Source organism: Thermobia domestica, chromosome 3 (genome assembly GCF_964235325.1).
Source record: "Thermobia domestica chromosome 3, izTheDome1.hap1.1, whole genome shotgun sequence".
Lineage (NCBI taxonomy): Eukaryota > Metazoa > Arthropoda > Insecta > Zygentoma > Lepismatidae > Thermobia > Thermobia domestica.
In genome coordinates, this window is record NC_137456.1 from 152,726,840 (window position 1) to 152,749,582 (window position 22,743).

General features: G+C 36.1%; 1 protein-coding gene across 3 annotated transcripts in view; it reads left to right on the forward strand.

Annotated features, from left to right (window-relative positions):
- rig (gem nuclear organelle associated protein rigor mortis) overlaps positions 1–22,743 on the forward strand; it is an 88,199-nt gene that overhangs the window by 39,654 nt on the left and 25,802 nt on the right. For 2 of the 3 annotated variants that reach the window (XM_081751898.1, XM_081751897.1), the window contains exons 10-12: positions 3,394–3,536; positions 12,116–12,290; positions 15,749–15,877. In XM_081751898.1, the coding sequence (XP_081608024.1) occupies positions 3,394–3,536; positions 12,116–12,290; positions 15,749–15,877 (447 nt within the window). The remainder of the gene's footprint in view (positions 1–3,393; positions 3,537–12,115; positions 12,291–15,748; positions 15,878–22,743) is intronic. The other variant, XM_081751899.1, reaches the window with a different exon arrangement.

The window sequence follows — 22,743 nt, forward strand, 5'->3', positions numbered from 1 at the left end:
CAGGAAACGAAGAAAAAGTGACGCCCTTATGTTTTAGACTTTTTTTTCTGTTTTTTTTATGGTCACACATGAGTCAAATCTACCAGTAAAAAGAAATTTCAACAAATCTGAAACATAAGAGCGTCACTTTGTCTTCGTTCCCTGAGAAAATTGAAAAAATGGATTTTACAGGTTTTGCTTCTATTCCCCTGAATTTGTTCTCACGACGCTGGGTGAACGCTGCAACGCCAACATCGTCTGGTAACTACGAATGGTCACACCTATCTTTCCTCTGACCAGACCCGGCACTGCTTAACTTCGCTGATCTCATGGGGAGTGATATTCTAGTGTAGCTGGGACGTTGGTAATAAAATAATAAATGCATATTGAAATTGTGAGGAAATATGCAAGGAAATATAAGGAAGTGCTAAACTGACTCACTAGAGCTACGGTCCATGACGGATTGTGCCTAACCAATAGCGCAATACAACCATTAGCTACGCACTGAAAATATTCGAGATAGGAAGATCTCGGCTTTTAAACTGTGTTGCTATTCCTTTACGCAGTGCTCGAAGTGGAAGATCTAAAGAAGTATATCATGCATACTCCCCCGCTTCTATTTAGAGCATTGCCTTTACGTCACTTATGGAGGAAACATAATGCAAAGGCTTGGATTGGGAGTAGAGAAGTTGTGCTCTATTCGATAATATTTACATGCTTCCCGACATAATTTACATCAAAGTAATTTGTATTTTAAGCTGAACAAGTAGAATAAAATAGCTTTCATATATTGTCACATGACCTGGGCTGATTACAAAGCCTAGCAACCGAAATATACGTTCTTCAATCACGCTAATACTAGCCTATATTAGTGTAAAAGTTACGGATGCCAGACGGAGCAAACGCAGTACGATGCTGTCACCGACCTAAAGCTCATTTTTGGATTTAAAAAGGACATTGGGAAAAATAGACTTGATCTCGAACTTTATTAACCAAGCCTCGTATATTTCCAAACATTTTAGAAACTCTTCTCTCATCGCTTTGGTATGTTTCTTCGTCTGTGTTGGTGAGTCTCAGTCCGATTTCATGGCTATATATGGACATACGATGTGGAAACAACGACTCCCTTTGTGATTGCTCTCTTGAGTCCAGAAAAAGGGACACTTGCAATAACACCTGTACATGTTGTTATCGCCCATCGCTGGTTGGTCCATTCGAAGCATCCGCATCTCTTCAGCCAAAGAGCTTGTGCTCAATACTATACGTCATGAGCGGGAAACTCCAGCCCCAAGCACTCATACGCAATAGCCAACTGAAAAGAGCTTCAGTGTTTCGACACCCTTTGTGAGGATTACCTCCTCGTTGCTGTTTGTTAGGCGGTGCGGTCCGCACCTACTCGAAAGCAGCGTCCAAGCTGCCTAAAATCACAGACTGCGCGCATCATTAAATACTTTCCGATAAACGTTCAACTTATCCCTCCATGGGACGGACCTAAGCGCTTAATTAATTTGGTATGTGACGAACAGTTTGTTCATAAAGTATTTTCAAATGTGAATGCCGAACAGTTTCATTTGTGAAGTCTATTAAATGTGAATACTACGTCGAGTCAATTTATTATTCGTTGTGATAAACGTTACGATAAGTGGAACCCTGGAGCACGACTTCGTGTGTTACCATATGCAAAAAGATTGTACCTACGAACATCAGCTTGGAATATTGCTTGCGGAATCAACGTTAGAAACTCAACCTCAGGACTGCATCAGGTCAGCATTGTTGGCTAGCCGAAGATTTACGTGAGTTCTTTAGTTCGTATAACAAGCCACCTACTTTGTTGATATATTAAACAATAGGGTTGTTAACTCACTCATTTTCTTAGTCTATGTGCATGTAATATGTGTGTTCATTGAGTAATATTATATATTCATTATCAAAATTTTGGTTTCATCATTTGTTGCAAATTTAATGCATGATTTAATTACACACAGTTCAGTATAATCTCTTTTACGTTGTCTGCATCCAAACCTACTGCGATTCCAGCCCCAGCATGATAAAGATGCAGGCATGGGTATGGACCGTGTCCGTTGTGGAATAGCTGGGAAAAACAAAGGGGTAGAGGCAAAATAAAAAAAAAAAAAAAAAATAAATAAATAAAAAAAATAAAAGTTGTTCCGAACCACAACGTACATGATGGTACCAATGCTACTATGATAACCGTAGTGGTGTTAGCCATACCGACAGTTGAAAAAGAGTTTTGTGTGAGTTCGAGCGGCAACACCGGATTCTAGTTACAAAGAAGAATTTATGGTAGGGACAAGTGAACCCTTAGATCTTGACCTTCAAGGAGAAAATTGGTTACGTTCTGTCGCGTGGTATAGCTAGTTTTTGCAAAGTCGGCTAGTTAATTTCATTATAGACAGCTTTATGCCTTTATAAAGTATTTTTCTGAGGTATGTCTTATCAGGTAAATTACTGTACAGTGTATATTCATTAATTTTCATTTTCATGTATAGTAAAGGCTCTAGGCCTTCATGAAATACGTACTTTTTTTGTTTAAGGGTATTTGGGCACTTCATTCTCTGTTGTATTCTCAAGCAAACAATACATACTTAAGTAGAGTACTATATTTTTTGAGGAACACTCGTACTTATTCTTTTTTAACCCCACACCGATAACCCGGCATTTTCACAAACTCTGCCACCCTTCGGACGACATTAGGCCGAGTTTTCGGAACTCTGCTGTTTTCTGATAACATTTATTCAAAATGACAATTTTTTGTGATTTTCTCTATACTCTTAAAATATTATAGCGTGTATTTTTATTATCATTTTATTATTACTGTTGGCTCGTGGTGTAAGCGTACGGAAGCTTATAGTTTCACTTCAGTTATATATATTTGTATGTATATGAGTAGATGTGGTACTTTATTTCTCGATAATTACCTGCCAGATCTAAACCAAATGCGGTGGCTAAGTAACTCATCGTCTAATAAATAAAGATGGTTATATTTGGTCGCTGAGCTCGGCCAAGGACAGTCTCGGCTCGGCTCTGCTTAACTTGTATGTGGTACTTTATTTCTCGGTAACTATTGGCCGCATATGAACGAAATTTAGCGGGTAAATGGCCCATCATCTAAGGAATAAAAATCGCTGTATTCAGTGGACGACCTCGACCAGGGGCAGTCTCCCTCGACAACAAAGGCTGTGTTCCACAACTTTGCACGCCGGAAGCTTGTGAATTCGGTTTACCGACTATCTCCTGCCTATTATTATTATCATCTGCATTCCTTTTATCCATTTGTTATAAAGAAATTTTCCAGTGCAATAGTTCAGTATTTCTTAATTGTTAACTTTTTGCCTGTACTAAAGTAGAAAGTGTTGTGAAATCTTACAATTTTATTTTAATTTTAATTATCAGGTGGTGGTGGTGATGCAGAAGACTCTTGTCCCAAGAACAGTATTGCAACTTTGAGTGGCCATACAGCCAAAGTTCTGAACTTAGCATGGAGTCCACATATCAGTGGTCAACTTGTGTCTGTGTCATATGATATCACTGCAAGAGTAAGCATTCAAATTCGTTGTGTTTTACGATTGTTACTGAACATTTAAGTAGTAGGTTTAAGCGTAAGCGTAACTAAGTTAAAAGTAAAGTAAAGGCTTGTGTTTGGGGGTGGGGGGAGGTTATAGTTTCCAATATATTTCGTCCTGTCAAGATCAGTTACTGTCTAGAGAAAAAGAACAAGAAAATTGGTTTTAAGGGCCAAGTGAGGGATTCTGTGAACAATTGAACAGTTATACCAATATAGGAAATATGAAAAAATTGCAATTGTGACCGAATTCACCAAAAGAAAAAGGACAAGTAAAATTAGTTATAAAAGACAACTATATGATCCTGTGAAGAATAAGTTATATCAATGTGGATACATGAGGGAAAAAAATAAGAAATTGTAACAGAAAAATAAACAATATAGTAAACTCTGATTAACCACAGAATTGGGTGTCGCGGCAACTGCAGATAAGTAAAGACTGTTTTTGTTTTTTAGTGCTAAAACACTTTTCTTGTCTAATGACTGAAATTTTTCTTACATTATTTTGCCACAAACTTTTTTTCAGCAACATTTTCTTTTAATACTGTAATTTATCGTCGCAGAAAAAGAATAATAAATTAAACGAAAACCGCGGATACTTTACAGTACTTGTGTTAATGATGTCGGTAAGGAAAGAATGACAAGATTGACAACCAAAGTTATAAAGTGATCTTTCTCCGATATAACAGTTTTTTTAATGTGTGGTGGACTACGAATAAGTAATTTGACTCCGCTATACCACGTTTATCAAGATTTTCATTGTTGGGCTCCTGGTAAATTATCTGATTCATACTAGCTTTGCTATATTCAATAACTTACACGAAAATACGAATGCTGAGCAAAACAACGTTTTATTATAAAATAATAAATGTGACAGTTTCGGATATCTAACATATCCTTCTTCAGACACTATCGAAAATAAATGAAATTGCATATATATATATAGTCATTGTTATAACAATTTTAAAATTCTTTAACAGACATACTGTATATTCATTGTTAAGAAAAATTTAATTTCTTTTAACACTTATATATAGTCATTGTTATGTATTTTAAAATTCTTTTAACAGACATATATAATAGAAACACGGAAAATTCTGAACGCTGATTGGCTAATCAATAAAGAATCATCCAATCATAATACGAGTTGATCAAATTGATACCAAACACCAAGATCCTCTCTGGTCCAGTAGAAAGTAAGCTACAAATTAAGACTTTCCAATAACTTGCCCCACTGCTCGTCGATTTTAAGTCCTGTATTCCAATTCACAATACAGCTTTCCTCTTTTTCAATTAACCTGGCCTCCTTCCACTTATTAACGTCCTTTGTTCCCTTGCTAACACTTCACTCTCGCACCAATTAATATTGTGCCCCATGTCCCTTACATGTTTAAAAATGGCATTCCTTTCTCTTTCTAATCTCACATCATCTTGATATTGCTTTAATCGTTCTTTTAGTTTGTTTTCCCGTTTTCACCTATATAACAGCTATCATAATCAACACACTTTATCTTACAAACCACTCCTCTTCTTTCCATCATCTCCTCTCGGCTTTCCTCTTTTTCTTCATTCTTAACACATCCAATAGTCTTCTACTCCCTTTCCTGTATGTTCCCTATTTTCTTTAGAACTTTCTTGATTACCTCAGTATCCTCCCCTATACTTTCTATTCCCCGCCATGTCTTTTCTTCTTCTTTCTTATATTCCTTCTTATTTTTCTGGTTCTTTCTTCGTATCCTTTCCATTCTTAGCTTTCTTTTATCATACCCGTTGGTCTCCAATTGATTGTGAATATCTCTATGTCTTCCTCTGCCTTCCTTTTGTCACTACTTATCCACATGATCCTTTCTTCCATAATTTCTTTGAAATTTTTCTCCGTAGATCTATCAACATCACATGAGCTTCTCCGTGGCTAAGCGATTAGCGTATGTGCCTTTGGCGTGGGAGACCCGGGTTCGATTCCCGGTGGGAGCTCAGGTGGTTCGGATTCCATGTTAATCAGTAGGTCCACGTCTCATATAGCCTCCCTGCTGAACGGGACGTTAAACTCAAAATCAACTCAACTCTATTAACATCACTCCTTTTATGACAAAAGTTCGCTGATGCACACTTCTTCTGGAACCATTCTGTGACCAACTTGTCATTCTGTCTGCTTATTTTCATATCTAGAAATACAATTGCTTTATCTTCTTCTATTTCCAATTCCAGTTCTATGCCCTTCTCTTGATCTTCTATTTCTTTCACAAATTTAGTAAGTTGCCTCCGTATACCTTTCCATATCCCAAAGCAATCATCAACATACTTGCTGAAGAATATAAGCTTGTCCCCTCCTTTCCTTTTGGCTTCCTTTTCCCACCTGTTCATCACTATCTCCGCCCATACCGGACTCATCCTCAATTCTATGCTCAGACCCTCCTTGATTCTTGCTAACTTCTCTCCTATAACGCAAAAACTGTTCCTCCCTATCTTGAATGCTTCTTTGAGCTTTTCTGCACTCCAACCATGTATTTACTTTCCTCCCATTTCCTCTGTCACTGCTTTCAATATGTACTCCCTTTTCAAGCTCGGAAACATTGCTTTCACATCACCACTAAACAACAGTGTTCTACCTTCAATAGGTCCCATGTTGTCCAGTTTGTCCTTCAGTTCCCTAGAATTTTTAACACTATTACTCTCCTGCTCTCTCCTTAAAACTTCAGCTATCCTCTTGACCTTGAGGAACAGTTTTTGCGTTATAGGAGAAAAGTTAGCAAGGATCAAGGAGGGTCTGAGCATAAGATCGAGAATGAGTCCGGTATGTTCGGAGATAGTGATGAACAGGTGGGAAAAGGAAGCCAAGAAGAAGTGTGCATCAGGGAACTTTTGTCATAAAAGGAGTGATGTTAATAGAGTTGAGTTGATTTTGAGTTTAACGTCCCGTTCAGCAGGGAGGCTATATGAGACGTGGACCTACTGATTAACATGGAATCCGAACCACCTGAGCTCCCACCGGGAATCGAACCCGGGTCTCCCACGCCAAAGGCACATACGCTAATCGCTTAGCCACGGAGGAGCTCATGTGATGTTGATAGATCTACGGAGAAAAATTTCAAAGAAATTATGGAAGAAAGGATCATGTGGATAAGTAGTGACAAAAGGAAGGCAGAGGAAGACATAGAGAAATTCACAATCAATTGGAGACCAACGGGTATGATAAAAGAAAGCTAAGAATGGAAAGGATACGAAGAAAGAACCAGAAAAATAAGAAGGAATATAAGAAAGAAGAAGAAAAGACATGGCGGGGAATAGAAAGTATAGGGGAGGATACTGAGGTAATCAAGAAAGTTCTAAAGAAAATAGGGAACATACAGGAAAGGGAGTAGAAGACTATTGGATGTGTTAAGAATGAAGGAAAAGAGGAAAGCCGAGAGGAGATGATGGAAAGAAGAGGAGTGGTTTGTAAGATAAAGTGTGTTGATTATGATAGCTGTTATATAGGTGAAAACGGGAAAACAAACTAAAAGAACGATTAAAGCAATATCAAGATGATGTGAGATTAGAAAGAGAAAGGAATGCCATTTTTAAACATGTAAGGGACATGGGGCACAATATTAATTGGTGCGAGAGTGAAGTGTTAGCAAGGGAACAAAGGACGTTAATAAGTGGAAGGAGGCCAGGTTAATTGAAAAAGAGGAAAGCTGTATTGTGAATTGGAATACAGGACTTAAAATCGACGAGCAGTGGGGCAAGTTATTGGAAAGTCTTAATTTGTAGCTTACTTTCTACTGGACCAGAGAGGATCTTGGTGTTTGGTATCAATTTGATCAACTCGTATTATGATTGGATGATTCTTTATTGATTAACCAATCAGCGTTCAGAATTTTCCGTGTTTCTATTATATATGTCTGTTAAAGAATTTTAAAATTGTCATAACAATGACATATATATATATATATATATATATATATATATATATATATATATATATATATATGCAATTTCCTTTATTTTCGATAGTATCTGAAGAAGGATGTTAGATATCCGAAACTGTCACATTTATTATTTTATTATTTTTTAATAAAACATTGCTTTGCTCAGCATTTGTATTTTAGTGTAAGTCCTGGTAGATTGTTTAGTATTCATTATTGTGTTTATATTTCACACTTTCATTATTATTGTCAGTTTTCTACAGGTCACAATATGTTGGTGATACTGTCTGCATTTCTTCAACGGTAATGCTACGATAGTGTCCGTAATGTTTTCTGCGATTAAATTTTCACAAAGATGAAAACCATAAATGGTCAAGTTAAAGAGTCTGCGGTTGCCATAACCGTTGCTTACAAGTACAGTAGTCGTTCGGTAACCATATGCAAGATCTGTGTGTAGTAGTACAGTTGTTTGGCGACCCGTTTCATTTGCTAAATGTATGTAAGCCGGTACAGCGTAAGGTCGCAGAGATTTCAGCACTCATTGAAATGTCATTCGTGATACTTCAATTTACTGTGATAGTCTTCCAAGGGCTAGCTTGTATCCGCTGCTGAATGTTACAGATGATTTCAATTATGCAAATTATTGTAAGCCTCGTTTTCTTAAGATTCGTAATAGACTTGCGTTCACACTTCCGTGTCAAACTCAGTGTGTTAAACATTCGTTACTGACAACAATAAATAATATGCAATGTGAGCACTACAAAAAGTATAAAACCCCGGGAAGCCTAACATTGAACAGTCTTGTAATCCCACCCTATACATTTATTTATTAGGGTATCTCCTAGCCTGGGAAACCAGGAAATATTCTATATGTTCTGGAAATTTTAATGTTAGGTTAATTTTATATTACATGATAGTCAATATTTAATATATGTAATAAAGAAGTTAACTTGAATCTCCGTTTACAGTGTAAGATTGTAAATCGTTTATTATTTTGTTTTATTTTATTTATTATTTTTTTAAGTTTTTAAGGTAGTCTGTAATTTCAAGCAGGCATTTATCATCTATATATTAAAATGCTAGGTTTACATGTTTTGTGGTCAAGAAGAGTTTATATATTTATTTACAATCCTTTCGACAATGATCTCGAAATTCACAAGTGCTAGAAACGTGCCAATTTCGCTGGTCGATTCCAAATTTTGTGTAGATTGTCCAGTTTTAATTGAATATTTAAAAAAATGACCGTTATTTCCTTATTACATGTTTTTTTAGGGGTGCACTGGAAGTGTTGAAATTTTAGAGAAGTAAAAAAAAATGAAGTGAAATCTTTAAGTTTTACGTCCCACGCTAATGCCGGTTAGGCTAAAGGAGACGGTGATGATGAGATATGAGTGAACTGGTGGAATGAAGAAAGTGGGAGGAAACAGGAGAACTCCGAGAAAACCCACGAGCACGGTGTGTCCACCATAAAGTCCACACGGCGCGAGCTGGGATCGAACCAGGGACCCCAAGCACCGGAGGTGAACGCTGTACCACTGAGCCATCGCGCCCCCACTAGAAAAGTAAAGCATCATTTCCTATGAGTAATACATTCCAACATAACATGTGTGTATACAGGGGTTGTATATCTCTCAGGTGTGTGTTTCATGGCCAAATGGTAATAAACAATGAAGGATAACCATTTCTCCAGTCTAAGATGAATCTTTATTGTTTGGAGTGTTTTGCTTAATGACCACCATATATCACTAATATTATAATTAATTGTGTGTGTAATGTAAAACACTGGTCATCATGAATTAGAAAGTCCAACCGGAAGTAGGCTTAAATCTTGCAAACGGTGCGAGATATTGAAAGAAAAAATCGAAAAAATCTCCCCTTTATGGTGCCCTTTGCCGATTTTTATCAAGACACCTTTAACTTGTGTCTGTAAAGAGACATGTACAGGTGTTGTGAGGAATGACAAGGAGATTCATGCATACTACATAATTCTTGAACTGCCGTTGATGGGTTCTTTAGTTTTAAGTGTGGCATTTTAAAATTTTATTTGTTACGTTTTCCGGGGTTCGGTTCCCGACGGATTCATATGGTTCGGATCCCACTTAAGCTCTAGATCCACGTCTCATATAGCCTCGTTACTAAAAGGGACACTATACTCAAAATATACCGATTACCGTATACTGACAAAATAAAGTGTATCCGGATGAAAATATACCAATAAAAAATTTGAATAACTAAAGAAGCAGTAGTGATACTGGTAGAATCGTCTGGTTTTGTTTTTCGAAAAAAAGAAAGAACAGAATTTCATATTTCTCGCACAAAAATCACTCAACTCATCTCAGTACACCTCCACCTTTTGTTGCTTACACAGCAAACATCAAGGCAGTAATCAACCTCCTTCCAGGTGTTGCATAACATTTGAGGTGACATGGATCCACAAGCATCGTTAATTCTTCGTATTAGTTTATCTAAATTTTGAACTTGGGTCTGCTAGACACAAATCTTCACGTACTGCCTAAAAAGAAAGTCCAGGGGTCAAGTCAGGTGACCATTGAATGGGGCCTCACCTTCCAGTCTAATTGTTATAGAAATGGTTATCCAGAAATTCTCTCACGCAATGGGCATAATGCGGAGGAGCTCCGTCTTGTTGGACCAGTTATCCCTGTGCTATGCGAGCTGCAGCATAATTGTCCGACATTGCCAGTACGTACGTTACTCCTGTAATTGTAGCCTCTTCAAAGAATGACAGAATGGGCCTAATTTTCAGACAACGCACACCTCACGTTTAATTTTGGGCTGTGTGTTCATGTTCCACAAATTATTGGGGATTTCCCTAACCCCATAGTCTGTAGTTATGCCCATACACCTTACCTGACGTATGAAAGGTGGCTTCGTCAGAAGGAAATCATTGCCCTTATCAATGTGCGATAGCATTTCAGTAGTGAATACATATCTCCAAGGCTTCTCATTAAACTGAAGTTTTTGAACAAGCTATAGCTTGCAGGCTCCGAGACGTAAATTTTTATGCAAGATATCATGCACAATCGAACGCGGGATTGGCAGTTGTGACCTCAACGCCTTATCGATTTGCGTGGACTTCGCTGAAAGCCATCTCGAACCGTCTCATGGCTTTTTATCACTGCCTTTCTTCCTCAAGTTAATGATGCTGTCTAGCAATACAATGGCAGCCTGGTCTGTCCGTATTGTTGTCTAAATCTTCTCTGTACTGTTACAGGGGACTTGAATTCTGCGAACCAAAAACAGCCCTTCTGATGAACAATAAAGGGCGCCATTTTGCTCACGAGTAATGCGCATGCGTGAAGTCTTGTTGCATTCAGTTGTCTGATAAGCATAAAATTCTATTCGTTCCTCTTTCCGAAAAATAAAACCGGACGATTCTATCACTGTTGGTCTCGACTTATTCAGATTTCTTATTGGTACCGAACACTTTGTATATTTTACCATACCATCCGCGTAACTGTCCTCAAAATCCTTCCTCCCTGACTCTCCTATATTTTTTAGAAAGAGTTGGAAAACAATTACCTTTGCCATCCTGTCTGCGAAACCGCTCTCTTGGTTCGTTGTATATTCCATTATTATTATTATTATTATTATTATTATTATTATTATTATTATTATTATTATTATTATTATTATTATTATTTCTTCTCCTGCTTTCTTTTCATTCTCTCTTCTCTCACAACAACTGAAAATTGGTGACATTGCTCAATAAATAAATGTTCTAATTTCATTAGAAAAGTGACGTAAATTGAATACTATTTATATTAAAATGAAATGAAAATGAAATCTTTAAGTTTTACGTCCCACGCTTTTGCCGGTTAGCCTAAAGGAGACGGTGATAATGAGAGATGAGTGAAATGGTGGAATGAAGAAAGTGGGAGGAAACGGGAGAACCCGAGAAAACCCACGAGCACTATTTATATTTAAAAAATTGATTAAAATAGCACAGATGAATGGGTTCACTCAATGAGTAATCAGCTCATCTTAAAAACAAGTCCATTAAATAATTTTTGGAGGCTAATTTTAAACTACAACTGCAGTCTTCTTACTTATTAGATAAACTGTGGAAATTATTGATATACAATCAAAAACTTAATTTATTAAACAAATAAATAGAAGTTTTCATTGATATTTTGCGTATGGTTTCTCTTGTGTTATATTCTCAGGTATTCTATGTAGCTTATTGACAAGAATTGTCCACTTTGTGACTTCCCAAAAAATATAACTTAATTGTACAATCCGCGGCAAAAAACCTGCAACATGAGAATGTAAGTTTATTGTGATACTACGCCTAACAGCACAGGGAATCAACATAACGTCTAAGTGGCACGAATCACGGAAGGATAAACCTCGGCGTCCTCCCGTGAACACTTATTTTAGAGCAAAAGACTTCGTTATTTCACAATAAACTTACATGATTATGTTGCAGGTTTTTTGCCGCTGATTGTACAAGTTAAACTTAAGAACTTGGGCTTCTGCACTTCATTCTAAAGTCCGTAGAAGAAGGTTTTAATATCTTTTAAAAAATAACAGAATATTTGAATGTGTGCCAAGACAGTGACATCCATATATTAGATTATTCTTTATTGATTGTAAAATTATAGATGTTCTTATTTTTTGTGAACAGGTCTGGAATGTACCTAAAAAAGAAGTAATAGCAATTTTTGATAATCATAATGCACACCTATTGTGTTGTGTATGGAGTCCTGTAGATCCTGAATTCATTATGACAGGCGCTGAAGATTATACATTGAGAGTTTGGAAAATATCTCAGTATCCTGAAACAGAATTTCACGAGAAACGTAAGTACTTTGGTAATGATTTAAAATGCCACTTGTGTAAGTGTGGCCTCATCAAAGTTTAGAGTTCTATGTGTATTTCTTTATCTGTAATAGGGGTGGTAGAGCACTTAATTCTGGTGTGTGGGGCTCCGAGTTCACTTCCCGACCAAGCAAGTTTGTGGTGGACATCCACCGTGTCCGTGGGTTTTCTCGATGTATTTCCATTTCCTCCATATTTTCATTCCACCAGTTCTTTCATCAGTATTCACTTGCCTTAATTATCCGTTTACCTTAGCCTAACAGGCGTAATCGTGGGACGTTAAACTGAAATATTTTATTTTCATCTTTTAACTGTAATAAATCGAAAGTTTTCTCAGGTGATGAACATAATAGTGACGGCCATTTTTCAGTATTTTTCTTTTCAAATCTAACTTACGTTTGTTACAAGGATAATTCAAATGTGTGGAGTGAGTTCTACTCGTACAATATCCACAACTAATGCTCATGTATACTAATTATATACTATATATAAAGTACTTCAAGTAAAATTTGCGTATTTTCGGTCGCGGAATCAGAATCCGCAATAAAAATAGGGGGTTTCCATTTGAAATTTTGAAGTTGGGCCGTATGATTGGATACCTAGGGTCACATTTTTTTACCATTTCGGAAATATTTCAGGTCGCAAAGGTAGGTGAGATGCCCTGTGTATACTCTATAAAATGGAAGTGACTCACTCATCACCGCCCAGTTCATAATACTCTAGGTAGAAAGATGAAATTTGGACAGGATCCCTTTATCATGAAAGCAAGAGATAAGCAATGCAACACGTTACCTAAGGGAATAGAAAAAGGATGGTACTGTCAAAAATTGAGTATCTCACAATGAAATTAGAGAGATGAAATTTTCTGTAACATGTTTTAGTGTTTTCAAAAATTATACCCCTTAGGGGAAAGAGGGATCATTTTGCTAGTACCCAGATTTCTTCGCTTTTTCAGAAAGTGTCCAATGTGGAGATTCATTTAAGTTGAAGGTGTGAAATTCGGTACATAGTCTTTTTATTATGTGTAACCAAACACGCGTTTCAGCATTTCTTCCTTCTTGATGATTGTGTTTAATCCTTGATGATCTCTGTCATTAAAGCTTCTGTTCTGTTTAATATTACTTTTAACCGTTTCTTTGGCCTTGAATTATGTAGGGCATCATCATCGTCGGTATCGTTCCTCGCAACATATTTAAGATATTCGTCACCTTAAATAAATCATAACTTTCCACAGTTGAAAAAAATGTGTGCACGAAGTTCGTTCGGAAAGTAAGTTCCGTTTGGTAATAAAAAAGAAATCAAATAGAGATAAAGAAAGCAATGTATTGTACAAAAATCAATAACCCTTATACTATTTTTCCACATAGTTCCCGTAATTTTGCAGGCATTTTTCATAGTGTGGTATAAGTTTATGTATTCCTGTGTCATAGAATGTTGCCGCCTGTATTGTCAACCATGTAGTAACACTTTCTTTTAGCTCTTCATCGTTGTTGAAGCGGTGACCAAGGAAAGACTTCAGATGCAGACAGAAATGGAAGTCGCTAGAAGCGAGGTCGGGACTGAACGGAGGATGGCAAAAAACGTCCCAGTCAAAGCTTTGTTTGGTCATATTCGCAGGATGTGATCGGACGTTATCGTGAATAAAAAGCACATCTTTAGAGAGCATTCCTCTGCGCTTGTTCTGTATTGCACGGCACAGTTTCTTAAGCGTCTCGCAATAAACATCTTCATTGATTGTTGCACCTCGTGGTAAAAATTCAATCAGTAAAATGCCCTGTCTGTCCCAATACATTATGCACGTGACTTTTCGGGATGTCAAGAATTTCTTTGGTTTAACCTTTGTTGGGGACGAAGTGTGCGTCCATTCCATTGATTGCCGTTTCGTTTTAGGAGTGTCATAAGCATCCCAAGTTTCATCCCCCCTGAAAATCTGCGATAAAAAGTTCTCGCCATCATCATTATAACATGTCAGAAAATCAAGTGCGCTGCCCATCCTTTGTTTTTTTTTTTTTTATGTCCTTCAGCAAGAAGTTTAGGCACCCAACGTGCGTAAAGTTTACGAAAACCCAGTTTTTCAGTAACAATCCCGTAAAGCACTGTTCGTGAAATTTGTGGAAATTCAAGACTAAGAGCATTAATTTTAAACCTACGGTTGTTCTTAGTCCTTTCTTCGACTGCTCTCACCAATTCATCAGAAGCCACAGATGGACGCCAACATCATTCTTCGTCATGCACTTGATCACGCCCTTCCTTAAATTGTCGGACCCATCGTCCTACCATTGAATCACTCATTGCTTATTCTCCGTAAATCTCATAAATTTGTTGATGAATGTCGCTTGGTTTTACGTTCTTCTCATTCATCTAATATCACAAGCGGTGGGATTTTTTTAAATCAACGCTGCCATTATAAACAATCACTACGAACGACACACAACACAGAGCGATTTCAAAATGGCGTCATTTCGTTCTGCTTGGACCAGAGTAACTAGTGCACATGAACGGAACTGCGATCGTAGCGCTGTCGTGGAGAAAAATCGAAATGGAACTTACTTTACGAACTTCGTGTTGTATTTAGAACCACACAAGTCCTTGAATTAGAGTCGCTAATATTCCTTTACTCTAATTTCTATATTTGTTTTAGTATACCCATTTTAGTCAGGTAAATTAAGTGCTTATTTCAGGGTGGTTTTTCCGAAGTATGAAAGATAAATTAGTCCCTAATGGGGACGATATCCCTTTTTTCATTTCCATGTTATTGTTAGACCTCTTTTTGTATAGTGTCTAAACTTTTCTTTGTTCATTCATTTGTTCAGCATAGACCGTCCTAAAGTAACTATTTTTCAAGCCCAAACCATAAATTTGTTCTTACTCTCTGCTTTTTGTTAGCAGCATATTCATACATGGTAAAATCAAACGTTTGGATAAATTTCTTTTTAAGAGTATATGAAGTAACATCATCAAAGAATTTCTTTTCTTTTTCTTTCTTTCTTTTTGTTTTTTCATCCTTGATTGCCAAAAATCTACACTTTAAAAAAATTCGTTTTCGGGAGACATTTGACTGAAGATTTTATAAAAGAATGTGAATCGATTTCGTAATTTGGGTTTCGTCAGTAAGTATTCTATGATAGATGATGTGATTTGTTTCAAACGTTTTCCGTTAAAGACAAAAACAAAGAACGGTTACTTCAGCTCATGTGAATTTGTTGTAAGAAGAACAGCTGACTATTGGAAAGTTAACAGAATTCGACTTTTTCCTTTGGGCGCTGCATAAGTTTAGCATAAATATCAAATTGACCTCTTCAAATGTTAAATGTTAGAAATCACTTATTTTATTTATATAGAATTAAATGCATATTCTGTGTGATTTTTTTTAAAAAAAACAATAATTGTATATTAATAAATAAAAACTAATTGTGTATATATAATTCTTTTTTTGCAGATAAAGCACAGCAAGAAATTAAGAAGATGAAGAAGTCAGCCAAAAAGGCAATACTTTCTTCCTTTGAAACAAAAAACGAAGAAGCAGCTAATAGTAATTCAACAAACGATAAAGTTAATGGCATAAAAGGTATTAGCTGAATCACTAAGCAGTTTGCTTCAAAGTTACTATTAATCTGCATGTTCCCAATGATAGCCTAACGTATAATATATATATTAAAATGCTAGGTTTATATGTTTGTCTACAAAGAAAATTTTATATGTTTGTCTCCAATCATTTCGACAATGAGATCTCGAAAACCACAAGTGCCGTTTTCACTGGTCGATTCCAAATTTTGTGTAGATTGTCCAGCTCTAATTGAATATTTAAATAATAGTAAAAAACATAGCTATTATTTCTTTATTACATTTTTTAGGAGTACACTGGAAGTGTTGATTTAAAAAAAAAAAGAGCATCGTATCCTACAAATTATACATTACAACACAACATAATTATGTACAGAGTAGTATATCTCTTAGGCGTTTATTTCATGACCAATTGATAATGAAAAACGGACCATTTCTTCAGTCTAAGATGAATATTTATTATTTGGAGTGTTTGTCCAAAGAACACCATATATCACTGACATTATAATTAATTGTGTATACAATGTATTTGCTTATTCATACTGCATGCAAGAAGAAAGAAAACACTGATCATACATGAATTAGGAACTCCAGCCGGAAGTAGGTTCAAATCTTGCAAACGGTGCGAGATATTGAAAAAGTTACCGAAAAAACCTCCCCTTTATGATATCCCTTGCCGATTTTTATCAAGAAGTCTTTCACTTGATCTATAAAGAGACATGAACAGATGTTGTGAGGAATGACAAAAGAGATTCATGCTTATATGTGAATGATGTGCTGTGTAGAGAGCATAGGTTCAGCAAGTCTATATATTAAAATGCTAAGTTTATATGTTTGTCTGCAATCCTTTCGACAGTGAGATCTCAAAGACCATAAGTGCTAGAAACGTGCCGTTTTCACTGGTCCATTTCAAATTTTGTTTAGATTGTCCAGTTGTCATGTAAATTTTCAAAAACCATGTAGTTATTGTTTTACTCAACATTTTAGGGTTCGTTTTGAGCTTATAAGATTAACATTGTTGCAGGCCGAAACTACGGTGTTAGGCAACCAGTAGAGAAGTTACGTATGGCGGGTTGACGGTCATTGCAGGCGTTTTTCTTAAATCCGAATAGCAAAGCCTATTGCATGCTGGCAACTTCAAAGGCCTTAAGAAACGCAATGAGGCGTACTCGGACGGATATGGATTTATTAAAAAAAAATATTTCCACTTGATATCGTATTACTTCTACAAATTTGCTACAAACTCACTCCAACATCTATACATAGCAGTTCACTTCCTTTGTGAGTCTCTTATCCTTTACTTGTGTAAGGAGACATGCACAATGAGAAGGAGATTCATGGTCATAACAGAACGATGCGCTGAGTAGACAGCGCAGGTTCAGCTAATTGTTTTTAAATATTTCGGATAACGTCCCGTTTATTCATCATCAATATAACAAGGTTTATACAGTTATTCGTTAGTTATTTGGATTAAAATTTAACGTACCTTTCAGCGAGGTTATATGACATGTTAACCCATAGCTTAATGTGAGATCCGAACCACACGAACTCCCACTGGGAATCGAACTCGTATCGATAGGACGTATGCTAACTATATAACAAAGTGGGAGCTCTGTTTATGCAATCTTCTGGAAGATGTAAGTCACGTTATTTTCTTACTTCAGCATGTGAAATTCGTTAAGTAGACAAGTATTAATAATGTGAGAATTTTTATCGTTTTGTATCATGGAATATGCTACTTAGTGACTGAAGTAAATTTTAGCAGATGCTTCTTTAAGTAACTAAGTAGGGTACTTTTGAAGTAAATTAATAAATTACATGGAAGGTCGGCAGAAGATACCGATTGTTACAGGCTTAACAACTGCCATCTAATGTCTTGTTCTCTATATTTCATGCTGGTCTGTTAGTTTGGATGGCCAAGTGAGAATTTCATTGTTCCCAAAATCTTCTTTAATGGAACTGTTCTTGTTCTCATATACGTACCATTTAGACTTAATATAAATTATATATTTATCTTCTAATATAAATAAAATAGAGAGTTTGTTTGTCTGTGTGCGACCTGGAAACCAGACGAGTAAACCGAGAGTTATCAAACTTTGGTCACGGGTACCTTTGTCCAGGCCCCGGACCAAGACAGCGTTTTTTTTTTTTTTTTTCAAAATTCGAACCAGGAGGGTCTTGGGGGGGGGGGGTGTTTAACGCGACATGTAAAAGTAGTAGAAAATGACTGATATTAATGTTGAATTCATAGTTTTCGCGGTCGCTGAGATCATTGGTGAAATTCCGATCGCATTCACTCCATTCGGCTGCGGCCGGGGGTCACCGGGAAGAAAGGAGTATACCGAGACATGTAAAAATAATCCAAAATGACCGATATTATTATCAAATCCATGGTTTTCGCGGTTACTAAGATTAACGGTGATCCCACACGCTTTGACTTCCAAATGCAGCCCCCATACGAAGAATGAGTATATTTCAGCTAGCATTGATATAAATCTCGTTTAAACTTAGTATAACTTTTCTTAATTGTTTTCGTGTTTTACTTTTGGGGTCCCGGGTTCGATCCCAACCCCCGCCAAGTGAACTTTGTGGTGGACACACCGTGTTGAGTGGGTTTTCTCGGGGTTCTCCCGTTTCCTCCCACTTTCTTCATTCCACCATTTCATTCATTACTCATCATCACCGTCTCCTTTAGCCTAACCGGCATAATCGTGGGACGTAAAACTTAAAAATTTCATTTCATTTCGTGTTTTACTTTCACAATTCATGTGAAACGAAAACAATAATACGTGTTACTCTTGAGCCCTGTGTTTATTTTTTGCTTTTTAAAATTAATCATATTTTTAATGAGAAAATTTTTATTTAAATGAAAAAACAGACACAGCTTTAAGTATATACTCTTTCTTCTAAAGCCAAATTTTAAGAGACAGGCTATACAGTTCTTTCGTAAAATGGCTTTCCAATTCAGTATTGCGTAAATGCTTCTGTTCACAAGAAAGATTCCAGTTCAGTTATCTTTCTTTCGTTGATATGAAAATTAGAGAAAATGTGCAAGTGGCTGTAGAGCTCAGATTTAGAATAAATACAACAAATTGAATAAAGATCAAGTTAGACTATTTGTAAACACGGTTAGATGCACATAGTTTCGGTGGATACATTGATAGTAACAGTGTGCCTCGCCGTGGGCTTATAGTGAACACGGCAAGGATACAATATATACATTACCCCCCATAGCAGAACATGCCGCGATCTGCGATTTGATGGCAGAAAACTTGCCGCGCCTGTGCAGAAAAATTGCCAGAGGAAATATATATATCGAACAGAAAAGTATGAAAACATGTCTGCCATGGGTAGATGTCTTAAATACACGGACGACTCGCATAAATATAGTTTGAAGTGTTTTTTGTGTCTCGTAAAGTGCATTTTTTTCTTTTAGCAAAACTTTCAAAAAAATATGACTTCACAGGTTGTAACTCGAACTAGGGATACCGCTGAAAACTGTTTACCGTGCTTCGTGTAACGCTGGAATAAAAACATGATAGTATCATCTTGATTTTTTATTTTGGAATCCCTACAGAAATTTTTTTACTTGCAAAAGCTCATTGCAGAAAGACAAAGAAAATAATTCTATCGGGTACATTACAGATCTGCATATAATCCAGTTACCAAAGTAAATATGTGGAAGAATTTCTTTCTGTGTGCTATGCTTAACTCATTAAGAGTCCGAATTACAAAAGGAGATTGGTTACTTGCTGAAGCTAGATAGTATGAATGGGTATCCAAAGTCCGGTTTATTAAGTCGATATATTCAGGTTAGAAGGAATTTATGCTCCGATAGTTCAAAAACCGAAACGACTGACATGACAATAAGTAGGTTTCATACATTGTTGTTTCCATACTGCATTAACTCGTTCCCCTTCCCTCCCCCCCAAAAAAAACTTTGGATAAAATATCATTCAATTTAAGAGTTATTTAAGAGTTACTACACTAATTCCAGCAAATAATCAGGTGTTTTATGATATAAAATGCAGTTGCAGGATGAATATGTAGGCATGATAAAGAGAAACCTCAAAATACTGATTAAGGAACATCTTAGAGAGACCAAAACAGAACATCCAGTTTCAGAACTATTGAAACATTTGAAAGAAACACAATCAATATTGATGATTCAAAAATTTTATTTGGGACTAAGAATTAAATTGGGAAACTTTTTATTTGCTTAAGAAATCCAAAGTTCAATTCAGATAAGAGGTGGTTGAGTAAGGAATGGGAGGCGGCAATTGAGAAATACAAACATTTGGATAGAAATAAAAGCACCAATGTGAACTGTCAACCTTCCATTACAAAATAAAGGAGCATACAAATTGAACCCGCCATGTTGCAGCGTGCTATTCCACTATTAGATGAGTGACCGGAAGTTTGAACAAGGTGTTTTTTTCACACTTCTCGACCCTGGTGAGTCCGTTTCTTTTTTACCTCACTGATATTTTTATTATTGTTTCTCCAGTTTTTAACCTCCATAGTCGTTACTCCAGAGGACAGCCGAAAGCTTGGAAGTACAAAGTGTTTTCAGGAATTGCATTTACCTGTGAATAAAATTATACATGGCCAATTTTTGCAGAGGTGATTTTGTTGAGTTATTTGATTTGATTTGCAATTTGTCGTCCCTTTCAGCAGCGACGTTATATGAGATGTGGATTTACAGCTTAACGTAGGATCTGAATCACATGAGCTCCCGCTGGGACTCCCACGCCAAAGGCGCGTACGCTAACCGCTTAGCCGCGAGGGAGCTGTGTCCTACTCTTGAGTTATGACGTATTGTGATCGTTGTTATTCTTAAAGAAGACCAAGTTAGTAAATAAATCCTTCTCACGTTACCAAATTATATTTCATTATTGAAATTTGATTTCACTTTATCATGAAAACTTTTCTTAGAAGTTAAACTATGTTGTGTTCGTGTTTGCATAACACCTCAAAATAGTATTGGTTTTTACATGAATGGGAAAGGTGAAATTAGTCATTTTCGATTACTAACGGAGAATTGAAATGACTTTTAAATGTCATCTACGTGAATATTGTCATTTTATATTTAATTAGTGTTTAAAAGTATCTCGTACTACAACTTCCTCTGTACAATTCGTTGTGTATTTACCGGAGGATTCTAAAACGTAGATATTTAGGTAGGATGTGTTGTAGTTCCTGAGTAACTTCTTAACCCAGTTACAGCAGGTCCCTTAATTCTCGACCTATGGAACTTTAAAGTTTGTTTTCTCTCGTTTACGATATTTTATAACTTTGGAAGGAGGCATTTTTACTATGTTTACTAGAGTTTTTCCTTCTTTCGAGGTCTCCTACAAGATGGTTATCTTTGTTATCGTCATTAATTCAGCACCAGTATATATATATATATATATATATATTTGGAAATTCGACGTGAAAGGGGGAAAAGAAGAATATAAATTACTATGTTAAAATGTCCATATCTCGGAATATGAGTGTTAGAGACATGAAATTTGGTATATAGACTTCTCATTTAAAATAATTAGACACGCGTTTCAGCAGTATGTTTGTTTGTTTGTTTGATATTTGACCTAGAAGAGAAGAAAAGGGGTAAGAAGGTATAAAAAGGGACTGAAATTACATTTATTATAATAAGATGTCCATATCTCAGAATCTCTAAAGTTAGAGATACGAAATTCGGTATTCGGACTTCCCATTTATAATAATTACACACGTATTTCACTGTTGCTTGATAGTTGCCATAGATAGGAAGAAAATGGATGAGGTTACAGTTGTTATAATTGGATGGCCTCATCTCAAAATTCTTTAAGGTTAGAGACCTGAAATTTGGTATTTAAACTTTTTATTTTAAATAGTTAAAGACATATTGCAGCGTCTTTTGATATTTCCTGACGGAAAATAAAAAGGTGGGAAGAAAAAGAAGTCGGGTTGCTGCTGTTAAAGTAAAATGACTATATCTCGAAATCCCTTAAGGTAAGAAGCATGAAAATTAGTATTTATGCTTGTAATTTAAAATAATTAAAGATGTTTCAGCGTTATATATATATATTTCCCCTACAAGGGAAGAAAAAAAGGGTGGGTTTGCAATTGTTAAATAAGATGGCTATATCTCGAACTTCCGTAAAAGTAGAGACATGTTAATTAAAGACGTTTTTCAGAGTTCTTTGATATTTCCCTTAGAAAAAAAGAAAAAAGAATGTGGGTTGGGATTGTCGAAATAGCATGGCCATGTCTCGAAATCCCTTAAGATTAGAGATATTTTAAGAATATGAGATGAACGAGACCGCAGGCCGAGGAAGTGCGGAGGTCTGAGGGAAAGTCCTCAGCTAGCCGAAGGTTAGTGTATAGCCTTACATTTTTAATTGTTTGAAATTCGTTAAAAATGTAATTCTTCTGTCGAACTAAGAGAAAATGTATGAAAAGAACTTATAACTGTGAATGAAAATATGAATTAATATGTTTGATTCTAGCTATCTTGCTAAATACAAATTATTGTTTTTAGACGCATTTAAATAAATAAATAAATAACCAATTTTCACAGAGCAGAAATAACTTTTGTGTATTAAACCTGTTGATTAAAGTAGTTTGTAGTTTCGTTGATATATATGTCCATACAATTGATATGATAAATAACGAAGTTACGCAGCATACTTATATGGCCATTGGTATTTTCTGCCTTTTCTCCGTCCACAGCCACACAGCACCTAAAGACACAACCACTATCATTATTATTTTCACAGGTTTCTTAATGTCATTTTGTTTGAAAAGGAATCCTCCATCCACGTTCTATGTTTTACTACTTTTGGTAATCACTGATATTTTGTATTACATAGTTCTTGTATAGTTTCT